The sequence below is a fragment of the Oncorhynchus mykiss genome, chromosome 3 (assembly GCF_013265735.2).
Source record: "Oncorhynchus mykiss isolate Arlee chromosome 3, USDA_OmykA_1.1, whole genome shotgun sequence".
Taxonomy (NCBI): Eukaryota; Metazoa; Chordata; class Actinopteri; order Salmoniformes; family Salmonidae; genus Oncorhynchus; species Oncorhynchus mykiss.
The window spans coordinates 41,876,787-41,895,894 of NC_048567.1; the positions used below are offsets into that span (position 1 = coordinate 41,876,787).

The window sequence follows — 19,108 nt, forward strand, 5'->3', positions numbered from 1 at the left end:
TGATTAGAAAGGCCAGCTCGGTCGTTTGACCGCAGACCCATTACGGATGCAGGCAATGAGGCAGTGATCGCTGAGATCTTGGTTGAAAACAGCAGAGGTGTATTTGGAGGGCAAGTTGGTTAGGATGATATCTATGAGGGTGCCCATGTTTACGGATTTGTACCTGGTAGGTTCATTGATCATTTATGTGAGATTGATGTTATCTAGCTTAGATTGTAGGATGGCCGGGGTGTTAAGCATGTCCCAGTTCAGGTCACCTAGCAGCACGAGTTCTGAAGATAGGTGGGGGGGAATCAATTCACATATGGTGTCCTGGGCACAGCTGGGTGTAGAGGGTGGTCTATAGCAAGCGGCAACAGTGAGAGACTTTTTTCTGGAAAAGTGGATTTTAAAAATTAGAAGCTCGAATTGTTTGGGTAGAGACCTGGATAGTAAGACAGAACTCTGCAAGCTATCTCCACAGTAGATTGCAACTCCGCCCCCTTTGGCAGTTCTAACTTGCCGGAAAATGTTATAGTTAGGGATGGAAATGTCAGGGTTTTTGGTGGTCTTCCTAAGCCAGGATTCAGACACGGCTAAGACATCCGGGTTGGCAGAGTGTGCTAAAGCAGTGAATAAAGCAAACTTAGGGAGGAGGCTTCTTCTTCTTCTTCATGCTTGAAACCAAGGCTTTTACGGTTACAGAAGTCAACAAATGAGAGCACCTGGGAAATAGGAGTGGAGCTAGGCACTGCAGGTCCTGGATTAACCTCTACATCACCAGAGGAACAGAGGAGTAGAATAAGGCTACGGCTAAAGGCAAAATAACTGGTCTTCTAGGACGCTCGGAACAGTGAGTAAAAGGAGCAGCTTTCTGGGCGCGGTTGATTAGATTCAAGGCATAATGTTCAGACAAAGATATGGTAGGATGTGAGTACATTGGAGGCAAACCTAGGCATTGAGTGATGATGAGAGAGATTTTGTCTCTGGAAACATTTAAACCAGGTGATGTCACCATGTCATGTGGGAGGTGGAACTAAATGGTTGGTTAAGGCATATTGAGCAGGGCTAGAGGCTCTACAATGAAATAAAACAATAATCACTAACCAGAACAATAATGGACCAGGCATATTGACGTTAGGGAGAGACATGCATATCCGACTAATCATAGGGGACCATGAGTGGTTGGGCTGGCTGGAGACACGGCGATTCAGACAGCTAGCAGGCCGGGGCTAGCAAGCTAGCAGAAGGGCCTTAGAGGGACGTCGCGACAGAGGAAAGTCTGTTTTATCCTCGTCGTGCGGTTCTGTCAATAGACCAGTCAAGATGGATTAGTAGGGTTCCGTGTAGCAGAGGGGTCCAGTCTAATTGGCAAATGGATCTATTCAGCTAACAGTCCAATATGCTCTAGAAAGCTAGTGTGCCACGGCTAGCAGGCTAGCAGATGGGCATTCAGGGGACGTCGCGACGTATGAGCTGGTTGAGTAACCCCCTCGAGGAGATTAGGTCGGTAGTCCAGTCGTGAAGAATCGGCGGGGTTCTGTACCTCGTACCGACAGTAAAAGGGGTCCAGGCCAGTTGGCAAAATAGGTATTGTAGCCCAGGAGTGGTTGATGGACCTCTTCAGCTAGCCAGGAGATGGGCCTAGCATGGGCTAGCTCCAGGCTAACTGGTGCTTGTTACGGGACAGAGACATTAGCCAGGGATAGTTACTCAGATTGCAGATAGCTAGCTGCGATGATCCAGGTGAGAAGGTTCGGAGCTTGCGGTAGGAATCCGGGGATATGGAGAGAAAATAGGTCCGGTATGCTCTGGTTTGAATCGTGTTGTATAAACTGGCAAGAGCTTTCCAGGCTAAAGGTAGCTGATGACCGCTAGCAGTGGTTAGCTGACTACTAGCTAGTAGCTAGTTAGCTGGCTAGCTTCTGTTGGGTGATTCCGATTCAGGTAAAGAAAAATACTTTAGAAAAAAGCAGATCCTCACCACAGTGGGTGAGGCGGGTTGCAGGAGAGTATTTTGAAGTTGAGGTTTAGACAAATATTTGAAAAGATATATACATGGGACACGATAAGACGAAGGAGAAAGACCTCTGACTGCTACGCCATCTTGGATATAATACTACCACTGTTGGGTCGTCAGCAAACTTGAAGATTGAACTGGAGACGTGCATGGCCACGTAGTCATGGGTGAACAGGAAGTACAGGAGGGGACTGAGCTTGGGCCCCCTTGTTGAGGATCAGTGTGGCGCAGGTGTTGTTGCCTACCTTGACCACCTGGGGTCGGCCCGTAAGCAAGCCTAGGACCCAGTTGCACAGGGAGGGGTTCAGACCCAGGGCCCTTAGTGATGAGCTTGGAGGGCTCTATGGTGTTGAAGGCTGAGCTGTAGTCGATGAACAGCATTCTTACAGCTATTCTTCTTGTCCAGGTGGTATAGGGCAGTGTGCAGTGCAATGGTGATTGCGTCGTCCATGGATCTGTTGGGACGGTATGGACATTTTAGTGGGTCTAGGGTGTTGGGTAAGGTGGAAGTGATATGATCCTTAAGTAGCATCTCAAAGCACTTCATGATGACAGTTACCTTCGCATTCTTGGGTACAGAAACAATGGTGGACATCTTAAAGCAAGTGGGGACAACTGACTGGGATAGGGAGAGATTGAAATATGTCTGTAAACACTCCATCCAGCTAGTCTGCACATGAGGACGTGGCTTGGGATGCCATTTGGGCCAGCAGCTTTGCGAGGGTTAACATGCATGAATGTCTTACTAACGTCGGCCACGGAGATCGGGAGCACACAGTCCTCGTGAGTGGTAAGTGCCCACATCTGCAACTAGGTGTTGTTTTACTTGATGCAGATGAAGGTCTTTAGCTTGTCGGACCTCTTTAGGTATCAATATATCTGATAAGATATTGAATTTGGCCTTTACTTCTATAGCCTAGAGAACTGCATGGAATAACAACATTATAAAATTAGGAAAGGTTTGACTGGTCCTGTAAACAGGTGAGCGGAGGAGATTTAGTTCATCTTTGTCCAGTGACATGGCTAAAACTACAGTCCAAAAATGTATCGTTGGCGTCGCACAGCAAAACGGAGAACACAATCATGTTTGTGAGAGTCTCCCCTTTCCATAGAGTGGTGATAATAGTTTTCTAGCTCAAACTGTTCGGACGCTACAGACGGTTTTGTGAAAAGACAGATTTTCGAGATGTCTTGTGTTCTGACAAACACTGCTCTAGCTCTGCCACCTTTCACCGCAGATGCGGCAGTGCGACATCCATGGTGGATTGAGACACATCCAATGCAAAAAAACGGATATCTCTAGCTTAAACTGACAGATTTTGATGGGGACGCACCGGTGCGTCAATCGACTATAGGGGGTCAGTTTAAGTGCAACAATGTTTTTTGGATTCAAATAATGCACTTTCAGCAGGATATAGCGATTATCTTAACGCTATCAAGGCATTGGGAAACTCACCCCTGTGGTGGTCCTCTCTTCCAGTCAGAGACATCCACAGCTTGGTCATCCATTCTGTCTGCCACGCCCACGGAGGGGTATACAAGAGCGTAATCTCCAACAAGGTGGGCAAGGCCACCTGTTACGCCCATCTCTATGTGACTGGTGAGGAATCCCAGATGATTTTTTGATAATATTACTTCAATCCTACAGGTATAATGCATTTTGGTACAGTTATAATGCATTGTAAGACATTTTCCATTGTCATCTGCATGTATGGTCCTCATATTGCCGAAGAACCATTTTAAGTCAGTTGACATTTCATTAACTTTGTGAAGAGAGTATAGTCTGTTGCTGAATCCCAAATCAACCCATATAGCCCCTACCTCCATGGTACTCTTGTAGATCTGAAAGAACCTGATAGGTTTAAGCAACACAGCAATTACATAGGTTTGCCTTGCTTTGCCTCGACTAGGTAGAATTTTCACCATAGAGCACGCAACTATCCAATTGTTTCAGATCTAGAGGCGGGGCTAGGGGTTGATTTGGTATGTTGATGCATGCACAAAAAGGTGATATCACCACGGACCATTAACTTGAATTACAGTGTTAATGGGATTATGCGCCTTGTGTTTTTAACAAAAGTTCAAATCTATGATCAAATGCATTCGATTTAGCTATTTACTGTAGGGGATGTGATAAAGGGATACTGTATAATATGAAGGTTAATGAACTCTTAAAATTGAACTCTTATTTATGTGAAACACTTGTAGTGTGAAATTATATATCTATTACTGTTTCAGACGTTCTTCCAGACCCTCCAGATGGGCCCCCAGTAATAGAGGCTGTTACTGGCAAGACGATAACCCTGTGCTGGAAGAAACCCCGGAGGCTGGATCCCTCTATTGGTCATTTTCTTTTCACTGGCATTACTGTCATTCAATATAATATGGATTGTGGAGCCATGGTTTCCTGTATTTCAAGAGCTAGGGCTGCTAGACAGATGTAACAGCACACAAAAAATATATGTAAAAGTGAAGAATGATATATCTTTACTGCATTTAGATTTACCAAGTCATAGTTTAAAATTGAAAGCACAGCACCAGGGGGAATAATTTATTGTTTAAAGAATATTGAATAAGATGCGGCTGTGGGTAGATGGTATCGGTAATGCGGTTCAAACAAATCTGCAATGTGGGAATATAACAGTTCCAGCACATCTGAATTGCATTTTGTTTTGCTATCACATCCACTGTCCTAATAAAGGAAAACGTCTAGTACACATTCAATTGAATTTTGTTTGAATGCCATTTCATCTGCCATCTGCACAGCTGGTCAAAGTCAATCCTCTGTCTACATGCGTTCACATATTGAAAAGGTATATATGTTTGTCGTTGCAGATCCCAACACGTTGATGTATGCCATCCAACAACAAGTGCTGGGCTCAATCCAGTGGACCATCATAGCATCCAGTTTGAAAGAGCCTTGCTACACAGTGACCTCCTGCTCCAAAGGAGTCCGCTACACCTTCAGGGTCTTGTCAATCACCACCAAGGCCTTTAGCAAACCCTCTCCGTCCACAGACCCAGTGCAACTTGTCGACAGAGGTATGAGCCATCAAGTGAGGGCAACATGAATCGATGACACTGTGCTTATGTTGGTTGGTGGCAGGGGCTAATAACTAAATGAAAGCATGGCTTTCACTCTCTCCTTGTCCAAAGACTGCTAACAAAGCAAGGAAACAAATATGTAAATTCTTTATTTGGATCAACTATCCCTTTACATGATTGTATTTCTCCCAAGGTCCATATCTTCAGGAGGCTCCAGTAATAATTGATAAGCCAGACATGGTGTATGTGCAGGAGAACGAGTCAGTCAGCATCACTATCACTCTGAACCACATCAACGCTGCAGTAATCTGGAAAAGGCAAGTCACGCACTGGATCACTACACCTGATAGTCTAATGTACAGTTATATACTGAGTGAATAAAACATTAGGAACACCTGCTCTTTCCATGACAGACTGACCAGATGAATCCAGTGAAAGCTATGATCCCTTATTGATGTCACTTGTTAAATCCACTTAAGTGTAGATGATCAGTGTAGATGATGGAGAGGAGACAGGTTAAAGATTTTTAAGCCTTGAGTGAATTGACTCATGGATTGTTTATGTGTGCCATTCAGAGGACGAACGGGCAAGACCAAAGGTTTAAGTTCCTTTCAACAGGGTATGGTAGTTGGTACCAGGCACACCGGTTTGAGTGTGTCAAGAACTGCAACGCTGCTGGGTTTGTAACACTCAACAGTTTCCTGTGTGTATCAAGAATGGTCCACCACCCAAAGGGCATCCAGCCACTTCAAAGTAAAAATAATGACCTGGACTAAAATATTCAAAATTGGAAGAAATTTGGTTGGAGGCAAGTGATTCTCGTCTGTGGTAAATTTCAAGACTCTACAGGGTAAAAATAGCCATTCAACCAGTTTTGAAAAGAGAAAACAGAACATCCTGCTCCATTGTAAAGTGCAAGGGTGCCAACATACAATACAACTGTATTAACATGGATATTTTTAAGCAGATGCTTTTCATTTAAATATACAATTCAACTCATATTCACTATGCAGTGCATTCGGAATGTATTCAGACCTCTTCACTTTTTCAACATTTTGTTACGCTAGTCTTTTCTAAACTCGAACAAACTACTTGTTTTACTCATCAATCTACGCACAATAACCATAATAACAAAACAAAAACTGTTTTTTAGAAATGTTTGCTAATTTATGAAGAAAAAAAAACCTGAAATACCTTATTTACATAAGTATTCAGACCCTTTGCTATGAGACTCGAATCTGAGCTCAGGTGCATCCTGTTTCCATTGATCTTCCTTGTGAGGTTCCAACGACTTTATTGGAGTCCATCTGTGGTAAATTAAATGGATTGATCTTGATTTGGAAAGGCACACACCTGTCTATATAAGGTCCCACAGTTGACTGTGCATGTCAGAGCAAAAACCAAGCCATGAGATTGAAGGAATTGTCCGTAGAGCTCCGAGACAGGATTGTGTCGAGGTACAGATCTGGGGAAGGGTACCAAAAAGTTTCAGCAGCATTGATGGTCCCTGCGAACACAGTGGCCTCCATCATTTTTAAATGGAAGAAGTTGGGAACCACCAAGGCTCTTCCTAGAGCTGTCTGCCCAGGCTAAACTGAGCAATCGGGAGAGAAGTGCCTTGGTCAGGGAGGAGACCAAGAACCCAATGGTAACTCTGACAGAGCTCCAGAGTTCCTCTGGGAAGATGGGAAAACCTTCCAGAAGGACAACCATCTCTGCAGCACTCCACTAATCAGCCCTTTATAGTAGAGTAGCCAGATGGAATCCACTCCTCAGTAAAAGGCACATGACAACCCACTTAGAGTTTGCCAAAAGGCACCTAAAGGACTCTCAGATCATGAGAACAAAAAGTCTCTGGTCTGATGAAACCAATATTGAACTCTTTGGCCTGAATGCCAAGCGTCACATCTGGAGGAAAGCTGGCACCATCCCTATGGTGAAGTATGGTGGTGGCAGCATCATGCTGTGGGTATGTTTTTCAGTGGCAGGGACTGGGAGACTAGTCAGGATCGAGGGAAAGTTGAACGGAGCAAAGTACAGAGGGATCCTTAATGAAAACCTGCTCCAGAGCGCTCAGGAACTCAGACTGGGGTGAAGGTTCACCTTCCAACAGGACAACAACCCTAAGAACACAGCCAAGACAAGGCAGGAGTGGCTTCGGGACAAGTCTCAGAATGTCCTTGAGTGGCCCGGCCAGAGCCTAGACTTGAAGCCGATCGAACATCTCTGGAGAGAACCTAAAAGAGCTGTGCAGCAAAGCTCCCCATCCAACCTGACAGAGCTTGAGAGGATCTTCAAAGAAGAATGAGAGAAACTCCCAAATACAGGTATGCCAAACTTATAGCGTGGTACCCAAGAAGACAAGCGGCTGTAATCGCTGCCAAAGGTGTGTCAATAAAGTACTGAGTAAAGGGTCTGAATACTTATGTAAATGTGATATTTAAGTTTTTTATTTGTAATACATTTGCAAAAATGTGTAAAAACCTGTTTTTGCTTTCTCATTATGGGGTATTGTGTGTAGATTGATGAGGGGAAAAAACGGTTAAATCCATTTTAGAATAAGGCTGTAACATCACAAAATGTGGAAAAGGTGAAGCAGTCTGAATACTTTCCGAATGCACTGTGTATGACCCATGTGGGAGTCAAACCCACATGCTTTATGTTGCCAAAACCATGCTCCAACACATTGAGCCATTAATCAACTCTTGCAGCTGGCCTTCTTGTTTGCTCTACCACAATTGAATCCACAAAAATGCAAAAATGTAATTTTAATACCAAGGACTGTAGGATAAAACAATAAAATGTGTGAAACAGTCACACAACAAAAGTTCTTACCCCCAAAAAGTAGCAACACCCCAACAATGGGATTTGTAAGTTGCCTTATTGTTCTCTGCGTTCAGGAGAGGAGTGGTCCTTGCCACCAAACATGGGCTGTATGAGATGAGTATGCCCGATGACGACCAGCACTCTTTGAAGATCCTGAGGGTGAAGAGTGGCGACTTGGGTCAGCTGATGTGTGTGGCCTCCAACAAGTTTGGCAGCGACTCCTGCATCTTTAGTGTGGAAATGGCAGGTGAGTGTAATAATGATGGATTATGATAATGATTTGGATTTTTGGATATATCACTAATAACAGGCACTCAAAGAACTTTCCAATGTTTTGAAAGGGGAAACTCATATAATTAACAACAGTTATGGCCATTAAAAAGTTAGCTACTCTTTCAAAATGCCTTTCTGCAGCAAGGTACATTGTAAGGACATTTAGTTTGCGTCGTGTTTCCTTGCAATGATACTTTAAGTATCGAGATACTGAGTATTGTGAAAAATCAAACACATTCTCGTGTTCCCTATCTGTAGCACCGCCAACCTTTGAGACAATCATGGAGGATGTGGATGTGCACATGGGAGATACGCCTCGTCTGGCTGTGGTCGTGGAGGGCAAGCCCATTCCCGACATCATGTGGTTTAAGGTGCATAAATTGAGACACAAACATATGAGCGTTTTATATCATTGGAACCCTTTATTAATTTCACCCTCATGCCTTGTAGTTACTCAATAGCTAACAAGATTGATAACCAGAATGTAGGTACTCAGCTGGTAAGAAGGTACATAAACAATGACTGAATTGTAGTGAGAGGAAACTGTCCACATTATGTTTCAAATAAGTTTCTAATATAGTAAGTGCGTAATTACAAGTAACATTGACATTCTATGTAATCATTTTACTATATGCATGTTTATTGTTATGAAGAAAAAAAATATTACATTCAGAGTGACTTATTGTGACTTGGTTTCAGGATGATATATTGTTGTGTGAGAGTAGTCACATCACCTTTGTGTATGACGACAACGAATGCTCCCTCGTGGTGCTCAACACAAGTCCGGAAGATTCAGGAGTGTATACCTGCACAGCCAAGAACCTGGCTGGCTCTGTGTCCTGTAAGGCTGAGCTCACCGTGCACACAGGTAAGCCTCTCCGTACTCTTTAATCAAATATGCTTTCCAGTGTTGACGCAAAGGCGTAGTCGTGTAAGCAAATTAATTAAAGGGACATTTCACTCCAAAATTAAAGTTTGTCCAATGTTTTCAGACCTCAAAAGTAGATGAATTACGAGATATGTCCACAACCTAGGCCATCAGTTGTGTCGATCCAGCAATATAACTTAATCCCCAAGTGAAAGGGTGCTTATCTTTTCCATTTATTTGAGGTGGAGACAGCCGGATCTACATAACCGATGTCAAAGGACGTGGATTCATTTTGAGGTCTGAAAACATTAGATAAACTTTAATTTTTGGAGTGAAATGTCCATTCAGCATTGCTTATGCAGATTTCTCTGAAACTGACCCACTGCTCGCACCTCATACTACTCACCAAGGACACGTATTAGTCAGATTGTTGAGATGCAGCTACAGTACGCAGAGGCTGATGTAAATTAAAGGTTGGGAATGTGATTAACTCAGGCCCAGAATACTATGACATATCGGCCTGTAATTAGGCTGCATTGTAATTGTGTGTCCTCACTTTTACGTTGCCTTGCAGTTAGAGAAGACAAGGAGGATTCAATGGAGGACGAGGAGACCATTCTCAGGAAGATGCGCCGGCTGACTGACTACTATGACATCCACAAGGAAATCGGGAGGTGAGGCACCAGTTTGTAAAGAAAGCTAGGAAGAAGAAATATATATACACATACATATACATACACTGAGTGTACAGAACATTAGGAACACCTGCTCTTTCCACGACATAGACTGACCAGGTGAATCGAGGTGAAAGCTATGATCCCTTATTGTCACTTAAATCCACTTCAATCAGTGTAGATGAAGGGGAGGAGACATGTTAAAAAACGATTTTTAAGCCATGAGACAGTTGAAACATGAATTTTGGATATGTGCCGTTCACAGGGTGAATGGGCAAGACAAAAGATTAAAGTGACTTTGAACGTGTTATGGTAGCAGGTGCCAGGAGCACCGGTTTGAGTGTGTCAAGAACTGAAACACTGCTGGGTTTTCCTGTGTGTATCAAGAATGGTCCACCACCCAAAGGACATCCAGCCTTCTTGTCACAACTGTGGGAAGCATTGTAGTCAACATGGGCCAGCATCCCTGTGGAACGCTTGATACCTTATAGAGTCCATGCCTCAAAGAATTAAGGCTGTTCTGAGGTGCACAAGAGGGTGCAACTCAAAATTAGGAAGGTGTCCCTAATGTTTTGTGCACTCAGTGTATGTTTACAGTGGGGCAAAAAAGTATTTAGTCAGCCACCAATTGTGCAAGTTCTCCCACTTAAAAAGATGAGAGAGGCCTGTAATTTTCATCATAGGTACACTTCAACTATGACAGACAAAATGAGAAAAAAAATCCAGAAAATCACATTGTAAGATTTTTAATGAATTTATTTGGAAATTATGGTGTAGGTGAGTAGGTGTGGCCATTCTTTTGACTGGCACTACATGTAAATGTAAAACCAACAAATCAATTCCTAATTTTGTATTAATTGTAAGAACTGTTTCCTTATAAATGTTCTAATTATTAAGTAATGCTTATAAATAATGAAATATGTGTTTCTGTTTAGAAATTGTTGGTTAATGCTTTTACATGAAAGTGACTGTAAAATGTTACATCCTAATCAATAACAATATTTTTTTAGAGGAGCTTTCTCCTATGCAAAACGAGTGACGCAGAAAGTGGGGAAAATAGAGTATGCTGCCAAGTTCATATCTGCCCGAGCCAAGAGGAAGGCCTCTGCACTTAGAGAGATGAATCTGCTGTCTGGGTTGGACCACGAGAGAGTCCTGTATTTCCATGATGCCTTTGAGAAGAAGAATGCAGTCATCATTGTCACAGAGATGTATCCTTTTCAGAGTTCATACTCACTGGTGCCTTTTACACAGTATTCCATTTGACTTGAAGAGTGGGGAAAATTGAAGGTATAACAGTCTATATTTTTTGTAGATGCACAGACACACTCACAATCCTGTGTTTGCATATTTGTTTCCGTCATTCATCTCCTGTCATAATTATGAAATATTTCCAGTGTCATAAATCTCCTTGATCAATGCATAAAGATGCAACGAGGAACTTCTGGAGAGGTTTACAAAGAAATCTACAGTGATGGAGTCGGACGTGAGTTGGTTACTGTGTGCTTGGAGGACACTTAATTATGGGATCATGAGTAACAGGGACCCCTATTGTAAGATCCTTGAACTCGTCTTTACCAACTTGGCACCTAGAATTATTATCAAAGGAAGACCAACCAAGTAAATCCACACACTTTTACAGGGATAAGTGGGACCTTGGGTAACACTTGATATGATCAAACCACCCTGTTTCTCTTATTGTATAAGAATGTGTCTCCCATAACATCTTTACAAAACGTAACATAATGACAGTAACATAACCCTTGGTATACCTGCAGATCCGCTCCTGTATGAGACAGCTGTTGGAGGGTGTGGACTACCTTCACCATCAAAATATCGTCCATCTGGATATCAAGGTAAACGTCTTTTTAGTTAAAAGAGTTTTAAGGTCAGGCACCTCAGGCTGAAATAACATTTTTGCATCTACCTATCAATTCTGAGATTTGTTGGTATTTTGGTCCATTTAATGAGTTTTTTCAAAAAGTAAACATAAAAATGCCAAAAATATATATTTTATTTTGTTTATCATACTACTGTCATTAACATTTGAATGAATTTTAACCACTTTAAAATGGACATACATCTGTAATTTCAAAGCTCACTACATTGCATTCCACATAATTCCGAATCCCATTTCACAGAGAATGTTACCTTTATTTCACTAGGCAAGTCAGTTAAAGAACACATTTTTATTTACAATGACGGCCTGCGGGGACAGGGTCTGGGATTAAAAAAATAACAAATAAATTAATTATAGGATAAAACACACATCACGATGAGAGACAACAACACTACATAAAGACAGACCTAAGACGACAACATAGCAAGGCAGCAACACATGACAACACAGCATGGTAGCAACACAAAACATGGTAAAAACATTACTGGGCGCAGACAACAGCACAAAAGTCAAGGTAGAGACAACAATACATCATGCAAAGCAGCCACAACTGTCAGTAAGAGTGTCCATGATTGAGTCTTTGAAGTTTCATTTAATTTTAGTTAACCTTAATTTAACCAGGTAGGCCAGTTGAGAACAAGTTCTCATTTACAACTGCAACTGGGCCAATGTAAAAAAAAGCAGTGCGACAAAAACAACACAGAGTTACACATAAACAAACATACAGTCGATAACACAATATAAAAAGCTATGTACAGTGTGTGCAAATGTAGAAGAGTAGGGAGGTAAGGCAATAAATAAGCAATGGAGGCAAAATAATTACAATTTAGCATTAACACTGAAGTGATAGATGTGCAGATGATGCTGTGCAAGTAGAGATACTGGGGTGTGAAAGAGAGAGGATAAGTAACAATATGGGGATGAGGTTGGGTGTGCTATTTACAGATTGGCTGTGTACAGGTACAGTGATCGGTAAACTGCTCTGACAGCTGATGCTCAAAGTTATAGCGGGAGATATAAGACTCCAACTTCAGTGATTTTTGCAACTCATTCCAGTCATTGGCAGCAGAGAACTGGAAGGAAAGGCGCCCAAAGGAAGTGTTGGCTTTGGGGGTGACCAGTGAAATATACCTGCTGGAGCACGTGCTACGGGTGTTGCTATGGTGACCATTGAGCTGAGATAAGGTGGGGCATTACCTAGCAAAGACTTATAGATGACCTGGAGCAAGTGGGTTTGGCGGTGAATATGTTGCGAGGGCCAGCCAACGAGAGCATACAGGTTGCAGTGGTGGGTAGTATATGGGGCACTGGTGATAAAATGGATGGCACTTTGATAGACTACATCCAATTTGCTCAGTAGAGTGTTGGAGGCTATTTTGTAAATGACATCGCCGAAGTCAAGGATTGGTAAGATAGTCAGTTTTACGAGGGTATGTTTGGCAACATGAGTGAAGGAGGCTTTGTTGCGAAATAGGAAGCCAATTCTAGATTTAATTTTGGATTGGAGATGCATAATGCGAGGAAGGAGAGTTTACAGTCTAACCAGACACCTAGGTATTTGTAGTTGTCTACATATTCTAAGTCAGAACCGTCCAGAGTAGTGATGCTCGTCGCGCGGGCAGGAGCGTGCAGCAATTGGTTGAAGAGCATGCATTTAGCTTTACTTGCATTTAAAAGCAGTTGGAGGCCTCGGAAGGAGTGTTGTATGGCAAAAAAGATCGTTTGGAGGTTTGTTTACACAGTGTCCAAAGAAGGGCCAGATGTATACAGAATGGTGTCGTCTGCATAGGAGGTGGATCAGAGAATCACCAGCAGCAAGAGCGACATCATTGATGTATACAGAGAAAAGAGTTGGCCTGAGAATTGAACCCTGTGGCACCCCCTTAGAGACAGCCAGAGGGCCAGACAACAGGCCCTCCGATTTGACACATTGAACTCTATCTGAGAAGTAGTTTGTGAACCAGGCGAAGCAGTCATTTGAGAAGCCAAGGCTATTGAGTCTGCCGATAATAATGTAGTGATTGACAGAGTCGAAAGCCTTGGCCAGGTCGATGAAGACGGCTGCACAGTATTGTCTTTTATTGATGGCGGTTATGATATCGTTTAGGACCTTGACGTGGCTGAGGTGCACCCATGACCAGCTCGGAAACCAGATTGCATAGCGGAGAAGGTATGGTGGGATTCGAAATGGTCGGTGACCTGTTTGTTAACTTGGCTTTCGAAGATTTTAGAAAGGTAGGGCAGGCTGGATATACTGTAGGTCTATAACAGTTTGGGTCTAGAGTATCTCCCATTTGAAGAGGGGGATGACCACGGCAGCTTTCCAATCTTTGGGGATCTCAGATGATACGATAGAGAGGTTGAATAGGCTAGTAATAGGGGTTACAACAATATTGGCGGATCATTTTAGAAAGAGAGGGTCCAGATTGTCTAGCCCAGCTGATTTGTACGGGTCCAGGTTTTGCAGCTCTTTCAGAACATCTGCTATCTGGAACAGCTGGGAGAAGGTGCTCTTATTCTCCATGGACTTTATATTGTCCCAGAACTTTTTGGAATTAGTGTTACAGGATGCAGATTTCTGTTTGAAAAAGCTAACCATAGCTTTTCTAACTGATTGAGTTTATTGGTTCCTGACTTCCCTGAAAAGTTGCATATCACAGGGGGCTATTCGATGCTAATGCACATTTTTTATTTTAGATAATATTTTATTTGGAAAAATGCACCAAAAATGTCTTTAGTATTTTACAGATACTGTGGAAATATTTAAACAAATATTTATCCTGGAGTGTCTTAAAGAAATAAAATAAAAACTATTTAGGCTGACTTCATCCAGTGGCCAGAAAAATGTATTTGCGTGGTATTCCAAATTTTTATGAGATATCACAAAATGTGCGTATTTTAAATTTTTTCATAAAAAAAAAAAGTTGATTGCGATATAACAGAATATCCCTATTAGGGTGTTGGGCCTGGCCTTAAAGATATCTCACAAAATGTATTCTGGGTAGTACTGTTTCTGTTTGTTTATTGCAAGTGTGCATTTAGACAAGAAATATGTCCCCCTGAATGCATACATTTAGTCAAAAACAAGATTTTGACTATGACCACTGGTCTTTATTCTGAACTCTGACCTTATCTTTGGGTTTCCTCCCTAGCCTGATAACATACTCATGGCAGACCACCATGGTGATCAGATCCGCATCTGTGATTTCGGCAACGCCATAGAGCTCACACCCGACGAGGCTCAATACTGCAAATACGGCACACCAGAATTTGTCGCTCCAGAAATTGTCAACCAAACTCCTGTATCCAAGGCAACTGACATCTGGTAAAAATGCTGGAAGACATTAAAGTGTTTAAAACTTGATTCCCATCACAAATGGATCCTCTCTAATTCTCTTCTTTCTTTTCCCAGGCCGATTGGAGTCATCACATATCTGTGGTAGATACACATTAAATCTGTCTTAAATATGGTGTCTATGCAGTGATTACAAAACCAATCATTGATTCATAAGATGATTAATCACAATTTAAGCATGGAATTATTATGCACATGCACACTACAAGCCAAATGGATAAATAAACACCACATAAGTAATTGTTCATTCCTATTTTAATTACTATTAGAGACCCTGTCAAAAGGCCATATTTGCCCCCTCATGGACCTGTAATAAAATTGGAACATGGGTCTAGAATCAGTGAACAATTAGTGAGAGGAAGAGAAATTAACAGGTGTTTCTGCATTTCAGCTTGACTGGAGTATCTCCGTTTGCTGGAGAAAATGACCGCAGCTCCGTGCTCAACATCAGGAACTACAATGTGGCTTTTGAGGAGAGTATGTTCGCTGAACTGTGCCGTGAAGCCAAGGGATTCATCATCAAACTGCTGGTGGCAGACAGACTGTAAGTGAAACCTATAGATTTTAACATGTTCAGCCAAAACTTGAGATGTCCATGTGCTACTCAGAATGTCATGTCAGCTACATGCATTTGATTTAATTGTCAATGTTCCAGACAATTTTAGTTACGGATGTCAAGATAGGATTTGTCCTTAGGATGTTTCCTCTGTTCTTATACATTTGTGGGCTTCTTAAGACAAACTAGAAATCTAATGTAAAATGGTATCATGTCATCCCTTTAGTAGGCCTGATACACAGGAGTGTCTCCGTCATCCATGGTTCAAGGTGAGGCATGAGAACTTTGACTATGGACTCATGTGTGACGCATAACTTTAGGGCCCTGTTCTACGGAGTAATATATGCTAATCTATTCTGTTTTCATTTTTTCATAAAGACCCTTACCAAGGGGAAGGCCATAAGCACAGAGGCCCTCAAGAAGTTTGTGTCTCGCCGAAAGTGGCAGGTAAGGGATCTGTCAAAGCAACTTTATTATTATTATTATTATTATTATTATTATTATTATTATTATACAATTCAAGCCATGATTTTTATTTTTATCATATTCAGTCTAATATTTGTTTATGTCCATCTTTTCAGCGGTCCCTTATCAGCTACAAATCCAAAATGGTAATGAGGTCCATCCCTGAGTTGCTGAACGACTCATCCAGCCACATCTCCATCGCTGTTCCCCGACACCTCAAAGAGGGCTCACCCCCACCATCATCGTCCTCTGACTCTGACGAAGATATTGACGAGCTGCCCTTCATTCCAATGCCACTCACCATGGAGTTCTCCGGATCAAGAATGTCTCTGAATGAGATCCCGGACGATCAGGAAGGCACAGGCAGGCCAAACGGCCCCATTGACAGACCAGGATCAGCAGTCGCTCATGGCCAACAGAAGATGGTGAGTGAAACCACTGGGAGAGAGAAAGAGGCTGGAGATTCCGCAGGTAAAAGCCACACCAGGAAAAGGTCAACGCTAGAAAATGACAAGGGGTCTTCGGACGAGGAGGCTCCCGCAGAGTTGGTGCAAGTATCTGAGAAGGAAAGAAGGCCCTTGTGCAGAGGCTTGAGCTTAGAGTCAGATAAGCCAAAGGGAGGAACCAGAAGGGGGCCGCTGCGTAGAGGGGGCTCTGCCGACAGTGCGCTGCTACTCCACCTCGTACCAGAAGAGGGTGCAGAAGAGGAAACTCCGGAAAGGGGCCGGCAAGTCCTCAAAAAGACAGTATCCATGGAGCTGCCTAGGAGGAGCACAAGCCCAGGGCCTCTGAGTCAGGAGGACTATGCTCTCAAACTGGAGCTGATGCGGCAGAGGCTACTTCGAGGCGGCTCTGTAGACAAGAAGATGAGCGGCCTGCGAGGACCCCTGCTGGAGACGCTGGGCATGGACGATGGAAAGCAGCGGTTGTCACTGGAACGCTACTCACACGCCCCCCGCTTAGGGGTTCCCCCATTAACCAGGGCAGCTTCCAGCGACCAGCCTGGAGAAGACGAGCCCAAACCCAAATTGCTTCGCAAGAGCGCCTCCTTCAGTCAAGGAGATGCAGAGCCCATTCCTCTGCACAGACGGTCCGGGGAGCCACTGGAGATCCCGCAGATAGAGGAGCGAAGACTCAAGGAGGCCATATCCATGTCTGCTCTCACTGAGCCATTCAAGAATGACTCACGCCCTGTGACTCCCAGGGAACCTTCCCCTAAACTTCCCATACCAAGTCCAGAGCCTGGGGAACAGGAGACAACAACCAAGATGGAGGACAAAAAGATTAAGACTGTGGAATCCATTGGCAAAAAAATGGATGGCGTGTCCACAGACAGTAATGCAGACCAGAGATCGAACACAGGTGGTTTCTCAAAGAAGAACATGAGCTTGTCAGAAGAAGCAATGATTGAACCAGAGTACGTGGATCTGAGGGAGCCTATCCCTACTTGGAGGGAGCCTAGCCCTCATGTGAGGGTTCTTACATTAGAGGAACCAATGGAAGAAGAGAAAGAAGAGATTGAGGAAAAAGAGACTGTTCCTGTAGATGATCCGAAAGCTAGAGAAGTTGAAGAAATACACAAAGAAGTACAAAAAGAAGTCAAAGAAGAAGAAGTGAAGGCACCAGTAAAATCTTCTGAGATGGTCATTACTACAAGCTCCATAAGGGTCACGCCAGCACCAGCATTTTCAAGAGCAGCAGATAATGTTGTGACTCCCTTTCCACCTACGTACGTCGCTCCCTCTTCACCTGCCCTTACTGTACTCCCAGACGGTAGGACCTCTGCGTACGCTAGCATAATGCAAACCATCATGGTCCCCTCGCTTCAGCCCCTAGTTAGCCCCCCATTAGCAGACTCCACCCCTGTAGTTGTTCCAGTCCTTGCTCAAGCCCCATTTCCAGCACCAACATTAATACCCACATCTACAACTGTCCCTGACCCATCAAAGCCAGTAACTCTGCTATCTACACCAGGGGAACACCCTGCTGTCTTTTCAAGGGTGGCATCCCCCGAGCCCAAGGAAATGAGTCCACCCAGGGTTTCCCCATGCCCCACACCCCAACATGAGCTCTCGCCAGGGGGACTAAACCTCCAGGACATTGCCTCAGAGGAAATATTCAAGGCACGCTTCAAAAAGCGTGACTCTTCCGTCATTCGAGGCCTGAAGCTTCTCAACTGGTCAAAGCCTGAGGAGAAACAAGTAGCCTCTTTGGACTCTGCCGAGTCAGGCGAAGATGTATACCGCCCTGGGCCCGTTGGAGCACCGCTTGAGTTTGTCCCTAGGAGACTGGAGGAGAAGTCCAAGTCGGTGCAGGATCTCCGCGAGGCCCAGAAGGATCAAGGTTTTATGAGAAGGCTCTCCATGCGCCTCAAGAGGACTCCGTCAGCCGAGCGCAAGATAGAAAAGCCAAATGAGGAAGAACCGGTGGCTCCCAGGCGCCGGCTCTCCTGGGCTCTCCCCGGCCGAAGAGGATCCCATTCTCAGGAGAGAAAGGAAGTGGAGATGATGAGGATGGATGGGGGAATGGAAGCCGAGGTGGAACAGGAGGTCAAGGAGCCAAAGAAGCCAAACGAGTCGCCAGTCATGGCCATGCGCAGGAAGATCGAGTCGACGGTGTCCGGAATATCCATGAGGATCCGCAGTGCCTCGGAGGAGAGGAAGGTAGCGGCAGAGGAGAGGGAAGCCAACAAGCCAGAGAGCAAGAAGACACCCCTGTTCTCTATTCTGCGCAGGTCGACTTCCGAGGGACGTAGCCTAAAGAATATGGCTGGACCCAGTGTCCCTCAGAACCAGCTGGGCTCTCAGTCAGGCACCGGAGCTTCCTCAGATTCCCTGGAGTCCATGTCCAGCGTCAAGTTGGAGACAGCATCAAAGGGTACGAGACTTCTACCAACATATAAATAACATTTCTTTAGAATGAACATGTTCCCCCTACACCTGAAAAGGTCATATGATTCATTTGAAGATGATTACTGAGCAGAATTAGACAAAACCAAACGTTACCAATTAACGCGTGTATTATCACTGTACAGAGACAATGTCACTATTCTGGAGTGGTACTAAAAATGTAATAAGAATCATACATTTTAACAATTATGCAAACCCTCCCACCCCCTTCCCCAACCAAACCTGTGTTCTTGCACAC

General features: G+C 43.7%; 1 protein-coding gene across 2 annotated transcripts in view; it reads left to right on the plus strand.

The window, feature by feature from the left end:
- Positions 1-19,108, plus strand: part of spegb (striated muscle enriched protein kinase b) — a 128,370-nt gene that overhangs the window by 89,834 nt on the left and 19,428 nt on the right. For both annotated transcript variants that reach the window (XM_021596902.2, XM_036974099.1), the window contains 17 exons: positions 3,480-3,599; positions 4,238-4,342; positions 4,835-5,041; positions 5,238-5,361; positions 7,945-8,117; positions 8,402-8,514; positions 8,843-9,011; positions 9,586-9,685; positions 10,696-10,896; positions 11,114-11,171; positions 11,464-11,541; positions 14,738-14,910; positions 14,998-15,024; positions 15,332-15,484; positions 15,723-15,765; positions 15,875-15,943; positions 16,078-18,838. In XM_021596902.2, the coding sequence (XP_021452577.2) occupies positions 3,480-3,599; positions 4,238-4,342; positions 4,835-5,041; positions 5,238-5,361; positions 7,945-8,117; positions 8,402-8,514; positions 8,843-9,011; positions 9,586-9,685; positions 10,696-10,896; positions 11,114-11,171; positions 11,464-11,541; positions 14,738-14,910; positions 14,998-15,024; positions 15,332-15,484; positions 15,723-15,765; positions 15,875-15,943; positions 16,078-18,838 (4,674 nt within the window). The remainder of the gene's footprint in view (positions 1-3,479; positions 3,600-4,237; positions 4,343-4,834; positions 5,042-5,237; positions 5,362-7,944; positions 8,118-8,401; positions 8,515-8,842; positions 9,012-9,585; positions 9,686-10,695; positions 10,897-11,113; positions 11,172-11,463; positions 11,542-14,737; positions 14,911-14,997; positions 15,025-15,331; positions 15,485-15,722; positions 15,766-15,874; positions 15,944-16,077; positions 18,839-19,108) is intronic.